The sequence below is a fragment of the Scheffersomyces coipomensis genome, assembly GCF_036884675.1.
Source record: "Scheffersomyces coipomensis strain NRRL Y-17651 chromosome Unknown DFJ63scaffold_4, whole genome shotgun sequence".
Taxonomy (NCBI): Eukaryota; Fungi; Ascomycota; class Pichiomycetes; order Serinales; family Debaryomycetaceae; genus Scheffersomyces; species Scheffersomyces coipomensis.
Window position 1 is genome coordinate 751815 of NW_027042895.1, and position 17898 is coordinate 769712.

Here is a 17898-nt window from a genome sequence, read left to right on the forward strand (position 1 = left end):
TTTGTATTTAACAAATATATTAATTCATTTCAGTTTATAACCAACCATCGTCAAAACTACTCGATTACGATTTAAAAAAAATCTCTCATAAAACATACTTATTTATTACTTTACTATATACAGAATAATTTATGATCTATCACTAGGTTTAATATCAGTAGCAGATGTAGCTTCTTCGTCTAATTCTTCAGGAATCAATACATCATTACTTTCCAATAATTCAGCTAATTCTCCACTCTTAGCCATATTCATAATGATATCACATCCTCCCACAAATTCTTTATTAACGTATAATTGAGGAATAGTAGGCCAATTACTATATTCTTTAATTCCATCTCTTAACTCAGGATCTTCCAAAACATTATAAGCAGCGAATTTACTTGGATCAACCCCTTGTTGTCCCAAAGTTTGAATAGTGGCTCTTGAAAATCCACATTGAGGGAATTCAGGGGTACCTTTCATGAATAAAACCACTGGTGTTGATGAAACAGCTTGATCTATGGCATTTTTGATATCAGTTGATATATATCTCACGGCAATATTGGAACGGACGAGAGGCTGGGGTTGGACCCTGATGGCGTTGATAAGTCCTCTTCTAAACATATTGGTAATTTATTGTAAACCTATTGAAGTGGCACTGTTATTAGTAGCTGATTATTGACCAAATGCTTACTCATCTAGTAATTATTAGTGGTTCAAAAAGCAACCACTGTTTTTTCGACCAATTTTTTGGAGTGGAGTGTATGCAGGAATTTGGTGACAATCCTAATTTTGAATTTTTTTTTTGCAATTAGTTGGCGGCTAAAAATATGATCTGGGATTTTTATAATTTTTGTTTATAATTCTTAATTATTCTTTTGTTTTCTATTCCTTTCTTCTTCTTCTTCTTCTTTCTTTAAGATATTATTCAAGTGTTTATTCAATCATACCTTATAAACATATCTCACATATCAACAACAACTACAACTACTTCCATCCCTTACTATGAAGTCATTAGGATTATTATTAATTCCAACTTTAGTTTCCGCCATATGGACTCCAGAAACAGGAGGTGATTGGTCTCAATTAAAACCTGAATCATCAGATTTACCAGGTAGCTTAGATACAGTTCTGTTCCCCTTTGGTATTGTCGTTAGTCCTTATGTTTTAAATAATGAAGGTGAATATGAAGAACCAACTATTTCTTCTGTTGTTAGATCTTTAACTACTACTGTTATTACTGCCGCTCCTAAACCTACTAGATCAATTGATATTATTAATCAAATTGAAGATGGTCAAGTTCAAAAGAGTCCATCTTCGGGTTCTAAAGGAGACGATGAAGAAGATGATGATTGTATTGGTGATGATAATGAATCTGTTGGTGTTCCAATTGAAGAACCTCAATCTCCAGCTCCAGCTCAACCACAAGTTCCAATGTTAAATCCAGTTCCTGTTGAAGAAGAAGTTGAAGAAGTTGAATGTCTTGATGATGATTATGAAGAACCTGTTAAAAAAAGATCTGAATTAGATTATGATTATGATGATAATGATGATGATGAAAATTATTTAACTTCACCTGTTTATGCTGTTGCTTGTTCATCAAATACAACTTTACAAATGACTCTTACTGATTCAATCTTAAGAGATTCAAGTGATAGAATTGGTTGTATTGTTTCTGGTCATCAATTTCAATTTGATGGACCTGTTCCCCAATATGGTGCTCTTTATGCTGCTGGTTGGTCAATTACAAATAATGGTCAATTAGCTTTAGGTAATTCAACTAAATTTTATCAATGTGCATCAGGTGAATTTTATAATTTATATGATCAACCAATTGGTCTTCAATGTCAACCTGTTACATTAGATGTGGTTGAATTAATTGAATGTTAAAAATCTATGAAGATATTATTATTATTAATAATATTATTATTATATATAGATTTATAGAAGTCTAGAGATTAAATTTTTAATTATAAAATTTAACTCTAATATATACAGCTAAAATTGATATTAATCTATAAACCACAAAACATGCTACTAAAGCACCAATATTAACACCCAATGAACCTCCTAATTTATAATATTCTAATACTGCTTTCCCACTATCTAAAGCACAATTTACTCCTTCAATACATTTAAAGGTTTGATTTTCAAAGCCTAATTGAGCAGTTATATCTACCGCATATTTCATGGGATTAATATAATTAATACCTTTAAAGAAACCTGGCATTTGTAAAGACATAGTACCACCCATGAACACCGCAATCATTATAATGATAGACAATACATTGGTGGCGAGACCTAAATGATGCAATAGACTATTCAATATTATACCCAATGATTCACCTGCATTAATCGATACGAATGAACAAAGAAGCATAGAAAAGAACATTGGAGCTGTTCTTGGAAGACCTACCACAAATACCACTAATGCACTGAATATCATGCTTGGGATGATTTCCATGGGAAGTTCGATGAATAAATAAGATAATGTGAATGCTGCTACTCCATATATACCATCTTTATATTCGTGGTAGAAGATATCTCTTTCGGTGGGGTATAGTGCGATATTGTTGATTAAACCAACGAAATATAAATTAAGCACTTCTTGGACTAACCCAAGTCGATTGGCTATACCCTGAGTAGTATGCTTCAAAGGAGAAAAAAACAAGGCGTGTATTATCCCTAAGAATATTGTTTGGAATAATCTGGCGAAAAGGATATCGAAGGTACGAAGTGTGTTTAGGAATTGTCGACTTGCGATAGTGAATAAAGTGATTCGAAAGGGTGATCTTTTCCGTTTATAATATTCTAAGCTGATTTCATGTCGAGGTATTGTTGGTTGATATTCTGTTCCATGTTGCTTCCATTGATATATCAAGTATAATATTCTTTGTTGAAATGTTTCTTCTTCTTCTTCCATGCTACGAGAAACTAAGTCTAATATGTGATTTGCAATATTTTGATTGTGAGGTATAGGATACTTCATTGATTCAAAATATGTTTTAACTCGTGTAGATTCTCCACTATAAATAACTTTACCACCTTTACTTAATAATAAAATGGTATCAAATTGTTTAATCATATCTTCATTTGGTTGATGAATAGTGAGAATGATAGTTGATTTATTCCATTTAGCAAGATCATTAATTAAAGTCAAGATTGATAATGCGGTAGCAGAATCTAATCCTGAAGTAGGTTCATCTAGGAATAAAATCTTGGGACGACTTAATAATTGAGTAGCTATTGAAACTCTTCTTCTTTCTCCACCACTTATACCTTTCACAAATTCTGATCCAATTAACGTCTCCGCACAATCTTTTAAACCCATCTTTCTTATTAATGTATTTATCAAAGCTGGAATTTCACTCCGATTTTCCAGTTTGGGGAATCTTAATTGAGCTTGGAAATAAAGAGTTTCTCGAACTGTTAAATTAGGAATTAATGATGTATCATGTTGCGAAACATAACCTGCAATTTGAGAAAGTTCTTCTGTAGTTAGAGATTGCCAACCATTGATAAACATACTCCCCAGACCATTAAAGTTTGATGATTTTGAAAGTCTGCTACATAGATAATTCAATAATGTAGTCTTACCACTTCCTGATGGACCCATTATGACATTAATTGACGAACTAGTAAAATTAGCGCTAACACCATCCAACAATAACTTTGTCGACTTTTTTCCAATGAATGTTTTAGGGGATACAGAAAGTTGAAGATTTTCGATGGTAATACTTATACCTTCATTAGTAGTAAGGGTGGTATCCGTAGGTAACGCTGGAGATGTAATTTGCAAGTTATCGGATTTATGTTTATCTGAAGTTTGATCGTCAGTTAGTTGATCTTCTTCTTCCTCACCACCAATTTTATTCTTCTTCTTTTTTGACATTGCCATATCATAATTCTTAAATCTAAGCCCTATACAGGTTAAGATTAAAAATCCAATCCACCACGCTACTAGTATTCCAATCGGTTCTCCAATCCAATTAACAGGAAATCCCAATACTGCTAATTGATAATTACCAGAGTATTCAGTACAATCAACACCAGGTCCAACAGGACAAGCACCATGCCAATTAGAGTACTGATTCGATGTTAAAGCTCCAAAAGCATACCAAAAATATGCCGTATATTTCAACCATCTCACATACACTGGCATAGTTGCGGCATTGATATAATAACCACAAGCACTATTTTGTAATTGATAAAAACAATTAAAGATCATAATGGCAATAGCAAAATCTCTACCAATAGCAAAACAAACCATTGCAGATGCCATACCTACTAATGAAGTTAAGATAGTAATAACTAAATAAATAAAAAAATGACCAACACCACCTCTTAACCCCCACATAAAAAACGTAATAATTGCGAAGATAATAGCAATAGGTAAATCTTCTAATAAAAGCTTTCCTGCTCTTCTTGAAATGATAAACCCAGTGATAGATACGTACTGTTCTTTATGTTCTCGAAAGAAGTTAATCCCCTCAACATCCCATAATCTTTCCAATTCAATGAAAACAGGACAAAATCCGACAATTTCTATCATTATATACACGGCTGATGTTATTGATCTAATACCAGCTAAATCAGGCTTTGGCTTAAAGAATAACCAACCAGTAATGAGAGCCAACACAAGAGAACCTCCATCCATCGCCAAGAGAGAAAATGAATCTCTATAAGTGGTTATGAAAGTCCTTTTGGTTAATATTGAAACCTCTGTCATGAATGAAATTCTTGAATTTTGTGGAGGTGAAAGCATAATAATTAAATCTTGAAAACAATTATCCGTTTTAGGAGTCACTGGAAGGAAAATGTGCTTTGATTGATCTTTCCAACACTGTACCAATTTATCAATCCTCTGGGTGGTTAATTGTTCTTGTCGTTTGGTAGAAGAGTCCTTCACCGATAAATCCATAATGAAATCGACGAAGTTATTTGATTCTCTCGTATTTTCCTTTTCATTATGGTCTGTTTCTACGTTTAATGTACTTACTTGATTGAGATAATTGGCCGAATCAATCAAACTTCCAAAATAAACTAATCTACCACCTTTTGTCAATAAACATATTTTATCAAATAATTTCGTGATCTCAATCCGTGGCTGATGAATGGAAATAATAATAGTTATACCAATAGCCTTCAGGGATAATTGTTTCAAAATTTGAATTAATTTTAATGAGGAACTTCCATCCAACCCAGTAGTAGGTTCATCTAAGAATAAAAGTGACGGTCTATTCAACAATTGTATGGCCAATGATAATCTCCGTTGTTCTCCACCTGATAAAGTAATTGAACCTGATGTAAGCATGGTATGTCGTAAATGATTCAACTCTAATGCATCTAATAATGCGTTAATCAAGTTGAGTTTCTCTAATTGTGTGACGCTTTTGGGTAAACGAAGATCAGCTTGGAATTGAAGAGTTTCAAATACAGTTAAACGATCCAAAAATACATCATCTTGTAATAAATATGAATTCTTTATCTTTGTTTCCTCACTTACTGTTGAATAATTGATATATCCTGAGAAAATCATTTGTTTATTGTCAACATTTAATCTAGACGACAATGTATTCAATAAGGTTGTTTTACCACTTCCTGAACCTCCAACAATGGCCACTAATTCGGATTCATTTATATTAAATGAAACCCCATCGAGAATTCTCGCCTCTTCTGTAACTGGTTTCTCCCCGAGATCTTGCTTATGTTTCTTCTTTGAAGGTATTGATACTGTAAGATCTCGGACTGTTAAGCTAACTCGATCTTCAGGCGGGATAGATAATATCTCCCAGCTAAGGTTTGATGACATCGGTTGTATTTAGGTACCGTTTGCACTTTACTATTATGTAACAAAATAGGCCAACCATTTTGAAGATATAAAGAATCAATTTATATTGAAGTCAACTAATTCTGAGGGTCTACTAACCATGACTCAACCTTAGCGGAAGTTATCAAAAGCAAAAGTTTAACCAAATACTGCTTGGAATTAATTAAACCCGTACATAAATGCCGCTTAGATATGCTAAATATAGCCTTTTGAATTGAATCCCGTACCCGTTTTTAACAGTATATAACTTTAAAATAGAGTTGTTGCTAACATCCTATTTCGCTCGTTTAGTATACTTGATTTCCGCACCCAAATTTGGAAATTCATTCCTTTTTTAACTTTATGTCGTGCACTTCTGTCAAAGTTGAAGACATATTTTGCCTTTGTAAATAGCAATCTTAAATATATGGAAACGGAACCAAGTCAAATGGTTATAAATCAATAGCAAAGTATCCGAGAGGTTATGATATGATTTAGTGCCATTTTGACTAATAATACCTTCAAAACCATACTAATGCTTTGGTTGCAATTTCACCTTATTAATGGTTGAAATTATAATTAGGCTTTAATCAGTGAGCCACTATTTTTTAGATTAAGTTTCGATAATCATTTAGTCCGCCAAAATTTAAATAAATGAGACTAAATACCCCGTAACTTTAACTCGAAACTGAACTAATATAAATGGATGCATATACCGTTAGATTCATCTTTATTTGTTATGTTAAAAACGTTGGTCAATGATTTCAAGGAATAGTGTGTAGATCTTGTTGATTCTCCCGCTGGGTGTTCTACAATTTACTGTCAAAATAGGGAGAAAATATACGCAGTGAGAGGTGATGGTGCCGTCTCATTAAACGTCTTGCACTGCCCGCTTTTTGTCTTTATTTTGTCTGACGTAATGAGGGGATCGCACCAAAAAACACCAATTTAAAATCTCTGGGAAATTTTTTTGCATTTTTCGCGAAGATAGCTGCGTCGGACAACTGGGCGATAATTCCTACGTTCTAAATTTTATAAACAATAGAGGGTTTACAAAGCTAGCCTTTAGAATCCATTGATATGATTAAGTTATTATATTAAAGATAAGTATCTATACACCAGATCCAGTTATGCTAACGGATCAAAGAAGTCTTGAAACCTTGTGTTCAGGAATAATCTCATCCCCATTGTAGTAACCCCCTCACTATCTTCATAATTATTATTATCATCAATTAAAACTTTACAAGTAGAACCAACTGTACTTTTCAATCTTAATTTATAATAACTCTCTTGATTAGCCAATACTCCAAACCTTTTCAAATTCAAACTTATCGTCCAAGTGAAGATTGCACATATTAATCCCAATAAAATATCAACTCTCCAATGATGATCTAAATACATGGCCGACCACCATTCACCTAATAAATATACTATAGCCACGAGTTTAAACCAAGAATACCTTGAATAGAAACATACAAAGAACACAATCAAACTTGACATGGATGCATGGATGGAGGGACATGATGTGAATTTATTAGGAGCAACATAATAAACGGCTCGATATAATGAATCGCCTAGTTTCATATCTTGACGTGTAATACCATCTGTATAAGGTAATTCATTGGTTGGAGTCATTGTTTCTCCATATAACTTAATGAATAAAGGAGGAGCATTAGGGAACACAAGATGAATCATGGCAATTAAAATATTATTAAATCCAATTGTTGTTATGAAGATTTTTATAGAATTTGGGGGATGGAAAAGGTATAACCATACCACAACCACTATGGGTGCTACTAAATGAACTATAACGTAGAAAGCCCAAGCAGTAATATTATTGAATTTTGTAACATGATCCTTTTGGGAATATAATAAGTTGATGATAACCCATGATAAGTTTAATAATATTAAAGGTGTAGTTAACCATGCATTGTAAGGTAAATAACCCACTTGATCAATTTGATTGATTAATTTTTGATTTATAGGATCATTATCAGTATCCTCAGATTCTAAATCGAGGGATGATGATGATTCAAAAGGATCTGAATCTTCAAGAAATGATTTTTCGTAATCGAATGAAGAGGATGATGAAGAACTTGATGAAGAAGTTCGAATAGTTGATGGTTGAAATGCAAGGAAATGTAATTTATGATTCTTATTCGGAGGGACATAATTATAATAATTATATTCGAGTAATAAACTTCCTGTTACTACACATAACAAACATGATAATGGACCAATTAAATGTTTATCTAGGCTGAGCACACCGACGTCAAAAATATAATTATCAAATCTTAATAAGAATTTAGTGAGGATATAAGGTCGAGGTAAGATATTTATGAGGATAATAATGAACAACCATATGAATATTGGGATCAAATACATCATGAAATTCTTCACGAAAGTTGGAAATGGTTGATTATTTAAAATTGACCATTTTAATTTTTTTAATCCTCCATAAATAGTGGTAAATTGTGATAGTATTGTTGTTTTTAAATGTGTGAGATTATTATATGACATATTCCCAGATGGTAGCAGTCAAAGGTATGAATATATGGGGGGGGGGGGATAAATGATACAGTTTACGAATGAAAAGAAAGTATCAAAACTTTTAAAAAAAGAGAAAGATCTATAAATTAATGTATATATTTTGAATGGAAGTCAAGTTATCTATAAAATTTTGTTATAATAGTAGAAACGAAAGCGGATGTATAGCCTAATTCATTTAAGGCTCGTAAGACTATTAATTTCTTTTTTTTATTTTTGTCTTTTTTTTTTTTTTTTTTTTTTTTTCTGTCTGTTTTTGTCTTGTTAATACTTGTTATCTTTGTCTTAAAATTAATGGTGCAAACGATCAAAAAACAAAAAATCAGACACAAAAATGTGTAAATACAGGAACAGTCTATATACAGGAGAAGACTAAATCTGTCACCAATAGTAATAAACTTGACTGTAATCCATTTGAAAACTATAGTAACCATATATATAAATGATATTATTCCACTATTTATGAGGACAAAACTGTTATTAGAGTGTATTGACATACCGAATCAACAAACTAATATTCATTTTAATAAGAATTATAATGATATCAATGATATTGATGGTGGGAGTGCTGACCAAGGCACGTCTATTAGCATAGTGAATCAAACTATTCATTGCTTATTTAAAGACAGGATATCCAAACATAGCTTCTATGAGAAGCAACAATTCAATAACGGTACTGTTAATGATTTTGAAGTTTATGGTATAGCGTGTGGTTCGTCAATTGGATTAGAATCATATATGACGATCCTCCAATCGAATCTTACTGAATTCGATCAATTACTTGAATACTTGAACTTGATTTTGAACGGGTCAAGGGAGATTGAAATAGCCCAAGTAATCAATTTACTTATTATTGATAATATATCAATATATTATTGGAAATTAAAGTCTGGAAATACCAATACTACTCATGTATATGCTACATTTTATGATTTATTGAATCAGATCAAATCAAAGTACAAATGTAATGTGTTAATAACGTCGTTTGATGTTAGGTTTGATAAAGGATTTAACTGTAATTGGACTAAATCGATTGAAGTTAGTAAACTCAATAGTTTGAGTTATTTGCCTGCTACATATTTAACAAAATTTGATTTCATTATTCATGTTGATACTACTGTCAATAAACCTACAAATGATTCAACTTCAACCACTGCAACTACCACTTATAGATACTTTAATAAAGTATCCAACAATTGGATAAATCTACAATAGCACAACTCAGAATGCTGTTCCACTAATTTTATAAAGTGTTTTTTTTTATATTTTATTTTAAATTGATGTATATATAACAACTTTAATGAGATCATGACGAAGAAAGAAAATAATTTTAAATGTAATAAATGATTAAATGTAGGATGAATTCAAAATGATAACTCTTACATAACAGTTAAATCACCGAATTTTTCTTTATAAGTTGGAACTTCCCATTTACCGTTCTTAACCATATAAGTAACCTTTTCATCTAAATCTGGTCTGGCTTTAGCAACATCATCAACAGTTAATTGATCAAATGGTCTAGCACCTTCAATATCCTTTAAGGTTAATTGTAATTGTTTGATTTCTTCTAATACTGATTTTTCAGTTAATTTAGCATTTTCAATGGCTTTTTCTTCAAAAATTTCAATATTCTTTAAGTTCTTGGAAACATCATAAACAACTGGTCTGAATGAAGTGACGGATTTTTCAATTTCTTCCACAACTTTACTATTCTTTAAAATAGATTTATAATGATTGAAATTAACTTCAGTTGATTGAGAAGTTAAAGTAAGATATTCCTTTTTAGCTTCATCATTTCTTTTCTTGAATGCAGTTAATGAAGCAGCAGTTGATCCAGTCAATCCTAAAGACGAAATGACTTTGGTCCAATCTAACTTGGTGGATACAGTCTTGGCAACAGATGACATGATATTATACCTGTAATTGAATGATTGTATGTATAGAATATGATCAAACTTGGAGTCAATTGTTATTAAATATCAAACTCTTCAAGTTTTTTCTACCAAAAGGTTTGTTGGAATAGTCTATAAGTTTTGGTAAATGAGACACGACCATCAAAAATCTCGGTTTAAGTAAATCAAATAACCAATTAAAAATTTGAATTAATTTTCAAAATTAATTGTGTCAATAGACACGACCATTTTGAGAGTCACCTGATCAATCACATGATCAGTTTATAAATTTAAAGATTTTGACATAATAGTTGACACCAGCCAGATCAAAGGGATTTAATTGTAGGCTATAGCTTTGTTCCAATAGTAATCTATCATAATTCAATCCCAATCAATATAAATACCAGCTTGATGGTATAATAAAGCAGTTATCATCCCATTGTCATTGATCCTCATTCAAACATCGTATTATATAGACTTTCTTATCATTATAATCACACATATATAAAGAACAAAACAATATGGCACCCACTAGCCAAATGAAAGGATTGACTCAATTCATTGTTGATTTAAGAAATTCCAAAGATACAGAAGAGGAATCTAAACGTATTAACCTCGAGATCAACAATATTCAAACCAAATTCAATTCAGACTCAAGTTTAAATAGTTATCAACGAAAGAAATATCTATGTAAATTGGTTTATATATATCTTAATGGATATTATGAAAACATCGATATAGGTTTAAATCAAGCTCTTTTGTTAATCAAATCACAAATATATACCGAAAAGCAATTGGGATATCTTTCCATATCAATCTTAGGTAATAAATTAACCAATGCCAATTCATCCATAAAGGATAATATAAATAATCTATTACATTTAACTCACGCTGATTTAATCAAAGATTTACAATCAAATAATGAAGATTTCAACTGTTTAGCTATCCAATTCATCGCGTCAAATTTTAATATCCATGGTAATACAACTTTTATTGAAGAATCTGATGAAAGTGCGTTGGATTGGTTACAATTGATTGATATGGTATATTCATTCGTCACATCTCCAATCCATAAATCCATAGTTAAGAGAAAAGCGGTCATTGCGTTATACAGTTTAATTAAATTATACCCCAATGTCATTATAACTAATAATAATTGGATTCCTCGATTATTGACGTTGATAGATGATCAAGATTTTGATGTTTTAATATCTTCAATTGCATTAATTGAATATATTATTCAATTAAAACCACAATATATCAAATCCATCATTCCAGCTATTTCATCAAAGTTACATAGTATCATCATTGAAGATAAGTGTCCTCAAGAATATTATTATTATAAAATTCCAGCTCCATGGTTAGTAGTTGGTTTATTGCAATTAATTGAACAAATATTCTTAATGAAAGAAAATGATCACTCCGTCTTCTCCATATCTGATATTGATGATACTACGTTAAATAATTTAAGACACGTAGTTTCAAAATCGATCCTGAATGCATCAGTACCAATCAAAGGTTTACCTAATCGTAATTCTCAAAGTTCAATATTATTCCAAGCAGTATCATTAGCTATATTTTTAGACGCGTCAGAAGATGCCATAAATGGAGCTATCAATGCTTTGATGTCATTATTAAATTCAGCCGATACAAATACAAGATATTTAGCCTTGGATGCATTAATCAAATTAACTTCAAGACTGAATCTTATAATTGAAGTTGATGATATCAAAATTCCTAAATTATTCCAATTATTAAATGATAAGGATATTTCCATTAAGAGAAAAGCTTTGGATTTATTATACACAACATGTACACCTTTAACATATACTGGTATAATTAATCGATTATTGGATTATTTCCCCTATGCTGAATTTAGTTTAAAATCCGAATTAGCCATCAAAATAGCTATTCTTTCTGAGAAATTTGCAACTGATTCAACTTGGTATGTGACGACTATGTTAAAATTATTATCAATCAGTGGTGGATCAAATTCAAATGGGATTAGTTATATCGGGAATGAAGTTTGGGAGAGAATTATTCAAATCATTGTTAATAATGAATCATTGCAAAAGAAATCAGGAAAATTGATCATAAACTTATTGAGAAATCCATTAGTTTTATCCAACGGTCAATCCTCTCAACCTATCGCTATGGGTCTATCAGAGAGTTTAATCAAAGTGGCCGCCTTCTTGTTGGGTGAATATGGTTATTTAAACCCAGATGATATAAACTTACAATTTCAATTATTATATGATGCCTACTTTAAAGTTTCTTTGATAACCAGAGCTATCTTATTAACGACCTTCTTAAAGTTCTTAGTTAAATTCCCCGATTTCGATTTTGTGCCTGAAATTATTGATTTATTTGAAATAGAATCAAAATCAATCGATTTAGAAATCCAAACCAGATCTTGTGAATATTTAAAATTAGCCACTATTCAATCAAACTTCATCTTAGCTAATAAAGTGATCAAACCATTACCAGCATTTAGAAATGTTCAAAATCCATTGATTCATCGTATTGGTGGATATCACGATTTAAACCGATCCAGATCAACTATAATAGGTAAATCCATCAAGAAGAACACGACTGCGGCTGGAGGGTTAGCCAGTGAGGAAACAGTCGTTGGCGCCGATGATAGCGTTAACGGTGCTGATGATACTAATCCATTTGATGACTCAAAGACGACAACCGCACTTTCTCCAAACTGGTATCAAGGATACTATAGAATGCTTCATTTTGATGCTGGTATTTTTTATGAGAATCCATTGATTAAGTTAACTTATAGAGTTATTAAGGAAGGTAGTAATATATTATTACGTTTCACTGTTATTAATAATTCTAAAAAGACAGCTGGAACCGATATTACCAAATTTACAGTATTGGAATTGGAGAGTAAAGCTGGAAATAAAGATCCTAGTTATTTACTTAATTTGAAGCAAGTTCCGGAATCAACTATCGAAGATAAGTCGAATTTAGAAATTGAGATCAAAGTCCGTGGAATCGTTGAAAATAATGAAAGTCCGGTCTTATCACTAACATTTACTTGTGGTGGATCATTCAATCAACTTCATTTGAAATTTCCCGTATTGTTAATCAGAACGTTGTCAGCAACTGCTTTAGGTAGTTCTGATGATTTTGAAAAGAGATGGTTACAAATAGGCAATTTGCTAGGAACAAAGGAAGGTGAATCAATAAATATTGTTAAGATCACCTCAAATTCATTTTCTTATTCTAATATTATAAGACTTTTATCAAGGTTAGGATTTGCGATAGTTTATACAAGTCCTGAAACAACTCCTAACGATTTATTAATTAAGGGTGCGGGTATATTACATACACAAAAGTCAAATTATGGAGTATTAACACAAATACAAAGTGTAAATTCAGATCCAAATAGTTATAAGATAATGGTTAGATGTACTGGTGGTGGAATTTCAGAAGTTATTGCCTTAACTTTAAAAGAAATTCTAGAAGAGAAAATCTAGGCGTGTTAAATTCGCAGCAAAATTATTGTGAAATCCGTTGCAAGGAAGGGTTTGGTTCGGTTATATAGTTTTACAAACTTTTAGTTAAATAGGGTATTATAAAAGTAGGATGTTTTATGAAATAAATTACAATCACCATTTTTAAACTATAACTCGAAATCGATTTACCTTCATTTGGGTTAGTATTGGATTGAAGAATTACTAAATAAGTAATGCACTGCCAACAAGGAGCAATTATATACGAAAGTACCACATACAATATAATATCACAGTGAGGGGTCTTGCATCATCTTGCTGACATCTCTATGTTACCACGCTGTTAACCCAACTTATCCATGAAACTAGGCTTCTAATGACAGCTATTCTATAACAAATTTAGATTCCTAATAAGGAAGATTGGAAATTTCGCATTTCCTAATCGGGCAATTTTTTTCTTTTAGTTAGTACAATTTTTATAGTGAGTGCACTACACTGTTTTGCAACTGTGTAAAATACTTTAAATAGTGAAAAGTGCCCTCTTGAAATTTGATCTATATCAGTTCCTTCGTATGCCAGAGATAACTGATACTTAGAACTTACTCATATCCTCTCCTTTCCCTTCCATATCATCCATCACCCTTTATACATATCATGAGAGTAATTCAAAGTAACTATCTACTGCTCTTGAGTATCATCTACTGCTTGCATTTAGTAGTTGGTGCTCCAGCAATCCTTCCATTATTTGAAACCTTATTAGGTACACCTACAACTGATGTTGCTGCACCAATCCCTACTACTTCTGCCACTATTGCAACCATTAATCCTACCACTGCTATAATTGCAACAGCTCCCCCAACAACAGCTCCAGTAGCTCCAATTATTCCCATCACAACTTCCATAGCAGCTGCTCCACCAGTTACCACGACCACATCAGTTGCTCCCGGAGCTCCAGCGGCAGCAGTCGCCCCGACTTCAACAGCTGGTGATTTTGAATCTGAGGTCACATCGTTTTTACAGAAATGGGTAAGCTACTTCAAAGGAAAATTTGATGATCCTGCAGTTTCAGCTGCTGCTCCAACTGTTTCAGCTGTAACTCCATCTGCTGTTGCTCCAATAACTACCAGTCCAACTGTTCCAACAATTGTCGCTCCAATTACTTCCAATCCTTTGACATATTTAAGTCCACTGCCTGTTTCTACTTTATTACCATCACTTGTCTTACCAACTGCTTCCATTATTTCAATTCCTCAAGTATCTCCAACTTCATCTATATTTACTCCATCAACATTAGTCACTTCTACTCTTTCTCCAGTTTCAACGTCAGCTGCCGAGACTGGTACTTCAACTGATGGAATTTATGATGCTATTTATGATTCACAAGGAATTAATGTTACTTTTGCCATACTGATTTTAGATGCTCATAATCAATATAGAGCCATTCATCAAGTAGCTCCATTATCTTGGGAAGTATCAGCTTACAGTTATGCTCAAAACGACGCTGATAATTACGACTGTTCCGGTGTATTGACTCATACTCATGGACCATTTGGTGAAAATCTTGCCGCTGGTTTCCCTGACGGCCCTTCGGCTGTTGCAGCCTGGTATGCCGAGGGATCAACTTATGACTATTCCACCGAGAGTACATACAATCATTTCACCCAAGTTGTTTGGAAAGGATCTACAAAAGTTGGTTGCGCTTTTAAAAATTGTCAAGCTGAAAACTGGGGTTTATACGTTGTTTGTGAATATGATCCACCAGGTAATGTTATTGGTGAAGAACAAGCTAACGTCTTACCACCAACCAGTTGAACTTACGAAGAAAAACATTCATATTTATATAGATTATATCATTTAACGTTATTAAAAAATAAAATTCGGTTTTGCTTTTGCTAGTATATGTGTAGACTCTAACGGGAAGCGAATAAAAAAAATATTTGTAAAATAATTTGACGAATTGATGCAAATACTGAAGCTAGTCTCTGATAGTTGATTCATATGTATTATTTTGAAAATGGTCTACGTAAGGTGACTCCCTATTACCTTAGATTCAAGACTCATCCTAAACCAAGATGGATAGGAAAAACTGTTTTGGAAATTTTCACTACAGAATTTGCTGACTCTGAAGAAGCTCTCATCCAAGATATCAAAGATGAATTACTATACATAGAAGAAAACTTTGGTAAGAAAGGAGGAACTAATACTATACGAGGTTTGGAAAGCTTAAGATGGAGGAAAACAGATAGATTCGACGTTATCCATAATTCAAAACATATGCATGAACCAAGTGTACCTGATACTGAAGTAGGTATTGTATTCGAAGATGATGAATTCCTAGTTATAGACAAGCCATCAGGTATACCGACACATCCTACAGGAAATTACTTTTATAATTCAATAACAGAAATACTAAAGAAGGAAAATGGTTATGTCAATCTCTGGCCATTTCATCGACTTGATAAAGTAACATCTGGGATTTTAATATTTGGTAAATCAAAAGCTGCATCTCAAAAATATCATGATTTATTCCAAGGTAATCGTGACAAAATCACGAAAACTTATATAGCAAGAGTTGTGGGGAACTTTCCTGAAGAAGAGACAATGGTTAATTGTCCTATTTTTATGGTCAATTCAACTGGTGGTTACATAAAACCTTTAAATGCAGAAATGTTACCAGTTAATTCAACGACGGTTTTTACCAGATTAAAGTATAATGAGGAAATGAATGAAAGTGTCGTTCTATGTAAACCATTAACAGGCAAGATGCATCAGATAAGAATTCATCTAAGAAATTTAGGGTTCCCTATAGCTAATGATGTACTTTACAATCCACTGATACCAGAATTACCTAATCACGAAGTGAACACCATAAACAACAGCATAGAAGTGGAGCTATATAAAAGAATTTTTCAAAAGCATCCTGAGTTTGGACAATTTCAAAGAGTAGATCCTCTGGTTGTCAAATCAGACGAATGTATTGACTTGTTTACAATTACCAATTTTAGAAACGATTGCTCCATTTTATCGCAGGTTGAGAAATTGATAGAAATTAGACAAGCAAATCTTCAAAAGCTTAAAGATGATCATGATACTGTCTGTGATGTTTGTCAAAGAGAAATATTTACATCAGATAAGGATATGACTGATCTGGGAATATGGCTACATTCGTACAAATATGAATGTGATGAAGAAAATGGATTTCAATATACAACAGAGTTACCTAAATGGGCCGACATATAAATTTAACGTCTTCTAACAGGTTTGGGGTTTAGGAACGGATACTTTGGTAAAAATCCAGGGACTCTTTGTGGTCTAACTGTATTATATAGGGTAGCTTTTGATCTTAAGTTATTTAGATCACCATTTTTAAACTTAGCATCTCTGTAACTTTCAATTAGTTTAGTTTGTAATTGCTTATGATGTAAGATTTTATCCACGCTAGATAATAAATCCCCTTGGCATCGATCTATTTCTTCAGATGTATTTGGAACTCTCTTAAATGAAAACTTGTATATACCAGCTAGATCAAGAGCTTTTGGATCATTTTTATCTTCAACTTCTTTGACAGCATTGAACAATAATCGTTTCAATAACTTTCTATAACGTATTCTCCCAAAAGCTGTTGAAAATGGTGTAAGTTTCTCCATAAAGAATGTATTAGCTTTATAACGCCCCTTATACAGATTCACACTTTTCTCAAGTTCTGGATCATTTAACTTGTATCCACCATGGTTTTGGAATGTATATGCAATATTAGACTTTCTATACTGTGCAATAAAATGTTGTTTGGGTATGAATTTCAAATTGAAAAAATCATTATCGATTAATAGTGGGATCTGATTCATACCTTTGAAAAAGGTGAGACCAAAATAAGCTTCTGGATCTACTCCTTTAATATCAGTTGGCACTTGGGGTAGCCTTCGACTATCAGAATAAGAAGATATGGATTGCTTCACACTGTGATCTGGTATGTTCGAGCTGTAATTACTGAAGTCCAGCTTATCAATAAATTTTGCTGTGACAGGGATAATTGATGGTATCGTAGTAAATTCAATCACCTTTTTCTTGACTTTTTGACCAACGGCTTGATTGGAAATCTTGGAGACATCACTAAGATGCCGTATGAAGTTCATATTACTTGGATGATTGTACGCCTTATAATTAACAAAATTTAAACTATAATACATTATTTATACACAAAAAA

At 32.3% G+C, this 17898-nt stretch overlaps 10 protein-coding genes across 10 annotated transcripts; 5 read left to right on the forward strand and 5 right to left on the reverse strand. All coding sequences in view use genetic code 12, as the record gives it.

Moving 5' to 3' along the window:
- Positions 1–74: 74 nt before the first annotated feature.
- On the reverse strand, positions 75–793 carry DFJ63DRAFT_153084 (monothiol glutaredoxin). Its single transcript, XM_064903575.1, has one exon. It carries the CDS (start codon positions 601–603, stop codon positions 130–132), a length of 474 nt encoding a protein of 157 aa, XP_064761679.1. The 5' UTR covers positions 604–793; the 3' UTR covers positions 75–129.
- PIR32 (Pir32p) lies at positions 794–1907 on the forward strand. Its single transcript, XM_064903574.1, has one exon. It carries the CDS (start codon positions 985–987, stop codon positions 1867–1869), a length of 885 nt encoding a protein of 294 aa, XP_064761680.1. The 5' UTR covers positions 794–984; the 3' UTR covers positions 1870–1907.
- Positions 1908–1945: 38 nt separating this feature from the next.
- On the reverse strand, positions 1946–6516 carry DFJ63DRAFT_322885 (ABC transporter family protein; the record flags this gene model as incomplete). Its single annotated transcript, XM_064907469.1, has 2 exons — positions 1946–5767; positions 6505–6516. 2 exons carry the CDS (start codon positions 6514–6516, stop codon positions 1946–1948), a joined length of 3834 nt encoding a protein of 1277 aa, XP_064761681.1.
- A 400-nt stretch (positions 6517–6916) lies between these two features.
- On the reverse strand, positions 6917–8308 carry DFJ63DRAFT_313471 (phosphatase PAP2 family protein; the record flags this gene model as incomplete). Its single annotated transcript, XM_064906179.1, has 1 exon — positions 6917–8308. One exon carries the CDS (start codon positions 8306–8308, stop codon positions 6917–6919), a length of 1392 nt encoding a protein of 463 aa, XP_064761682.1.
- A 489-nt stretch (positions 8309–8797) lies between these two features.
- Positions 8798–9550, forward strand: DFJ63DRAFT_313472 (uncharacterized protein; the record flags this gene model as incomplete). The annotated part of the gene is made up of 1 exon (XM_064906180.1): positions 8798–9550. One exon carries the CDS (start codon positions 8798–8800, stop codon positions 9548–9550), a length of 753 nt encoding a protein of 250 aa, XP_064761683.1.
- Positions 9551–9632: 82 nt separating this feature from the next.
- On the reverse strand, positions 9633–10495 carry ATP7 (F1F0 ATP synthase subunit d). Its single transcript, XM_064903584.1, has one exon. It carries the CDS (start codon positions 10240–10242, stop codon positions 9715–9717), a length of 528 nt encoding a protein of 175 aa, XP_064761684.1. The 5' UTR covers positions 10243–10495; the 3' UTR covers positions 9633–9714.
- A 271-nt stretch (positions 10496–10766) lies between these two features.
- On the forward strand, positions 10767–13718 carry DFJ63DRAFT_287095 (uncharacterized protein; the record flags this gene model as incomplete). The annotated part of the gene is made up of 1 exon (XM_064905034.1): positions 10767–13718. One exon carries the CDS (start codon positions 10767–10769, stop codon positions 13716–13718), a length of 2952 nt encoding a protein of 983 aa, XP_064761685.1.
- Positions 13719–15062: 1344 nt separating this feature from the next.
- Positions 15063–15506, forward strand: PRY1 (Pry1p; the record flags this gene model as incomplete). The annotated part of the gene is made up of 1 exon (XM_064905012.1): positions 15063–15506. A coding segment is annotated over one exon (444 nt), but the record flags the coding sequence as incomplete, so codon positions are not given.
- A 93-nt stretch (positions 15507–15599) lies between these two features.
- DFJ63DRAFT_153151 (uncharacterized protein) lies at positions 15600–17434 on the forward strand. Its single transcript, XM_064903585.1, has one exon. The coding sequence runs from the start codon at positions 15693–15695 to the stop codon at positions 16932–16934; it is 1242 nt and encodes a 413-aa protein (XP_064761687.1). The 5' UTR covers positions 15600–15692; the 3' UTR covers positions 16935–17434.
- On the reverse strand, positions 16937–17827 carry DFJ63DRAFT_335669 (uncharacterized protein; the record flags this gene model as incomplete). The annotated part of the gene is made up of 1 exon (XM_064908240.1): positions 16937–17827. One exon carries the CDS (start codon positions 17825–17827, stop codon positions 16937–16939), a length of 891 nt encoding a protein of 296 aa, XP_064761688.1.
- Between the last annotated feature and the right edge of the window lie 71 nt (positions 17828–17898).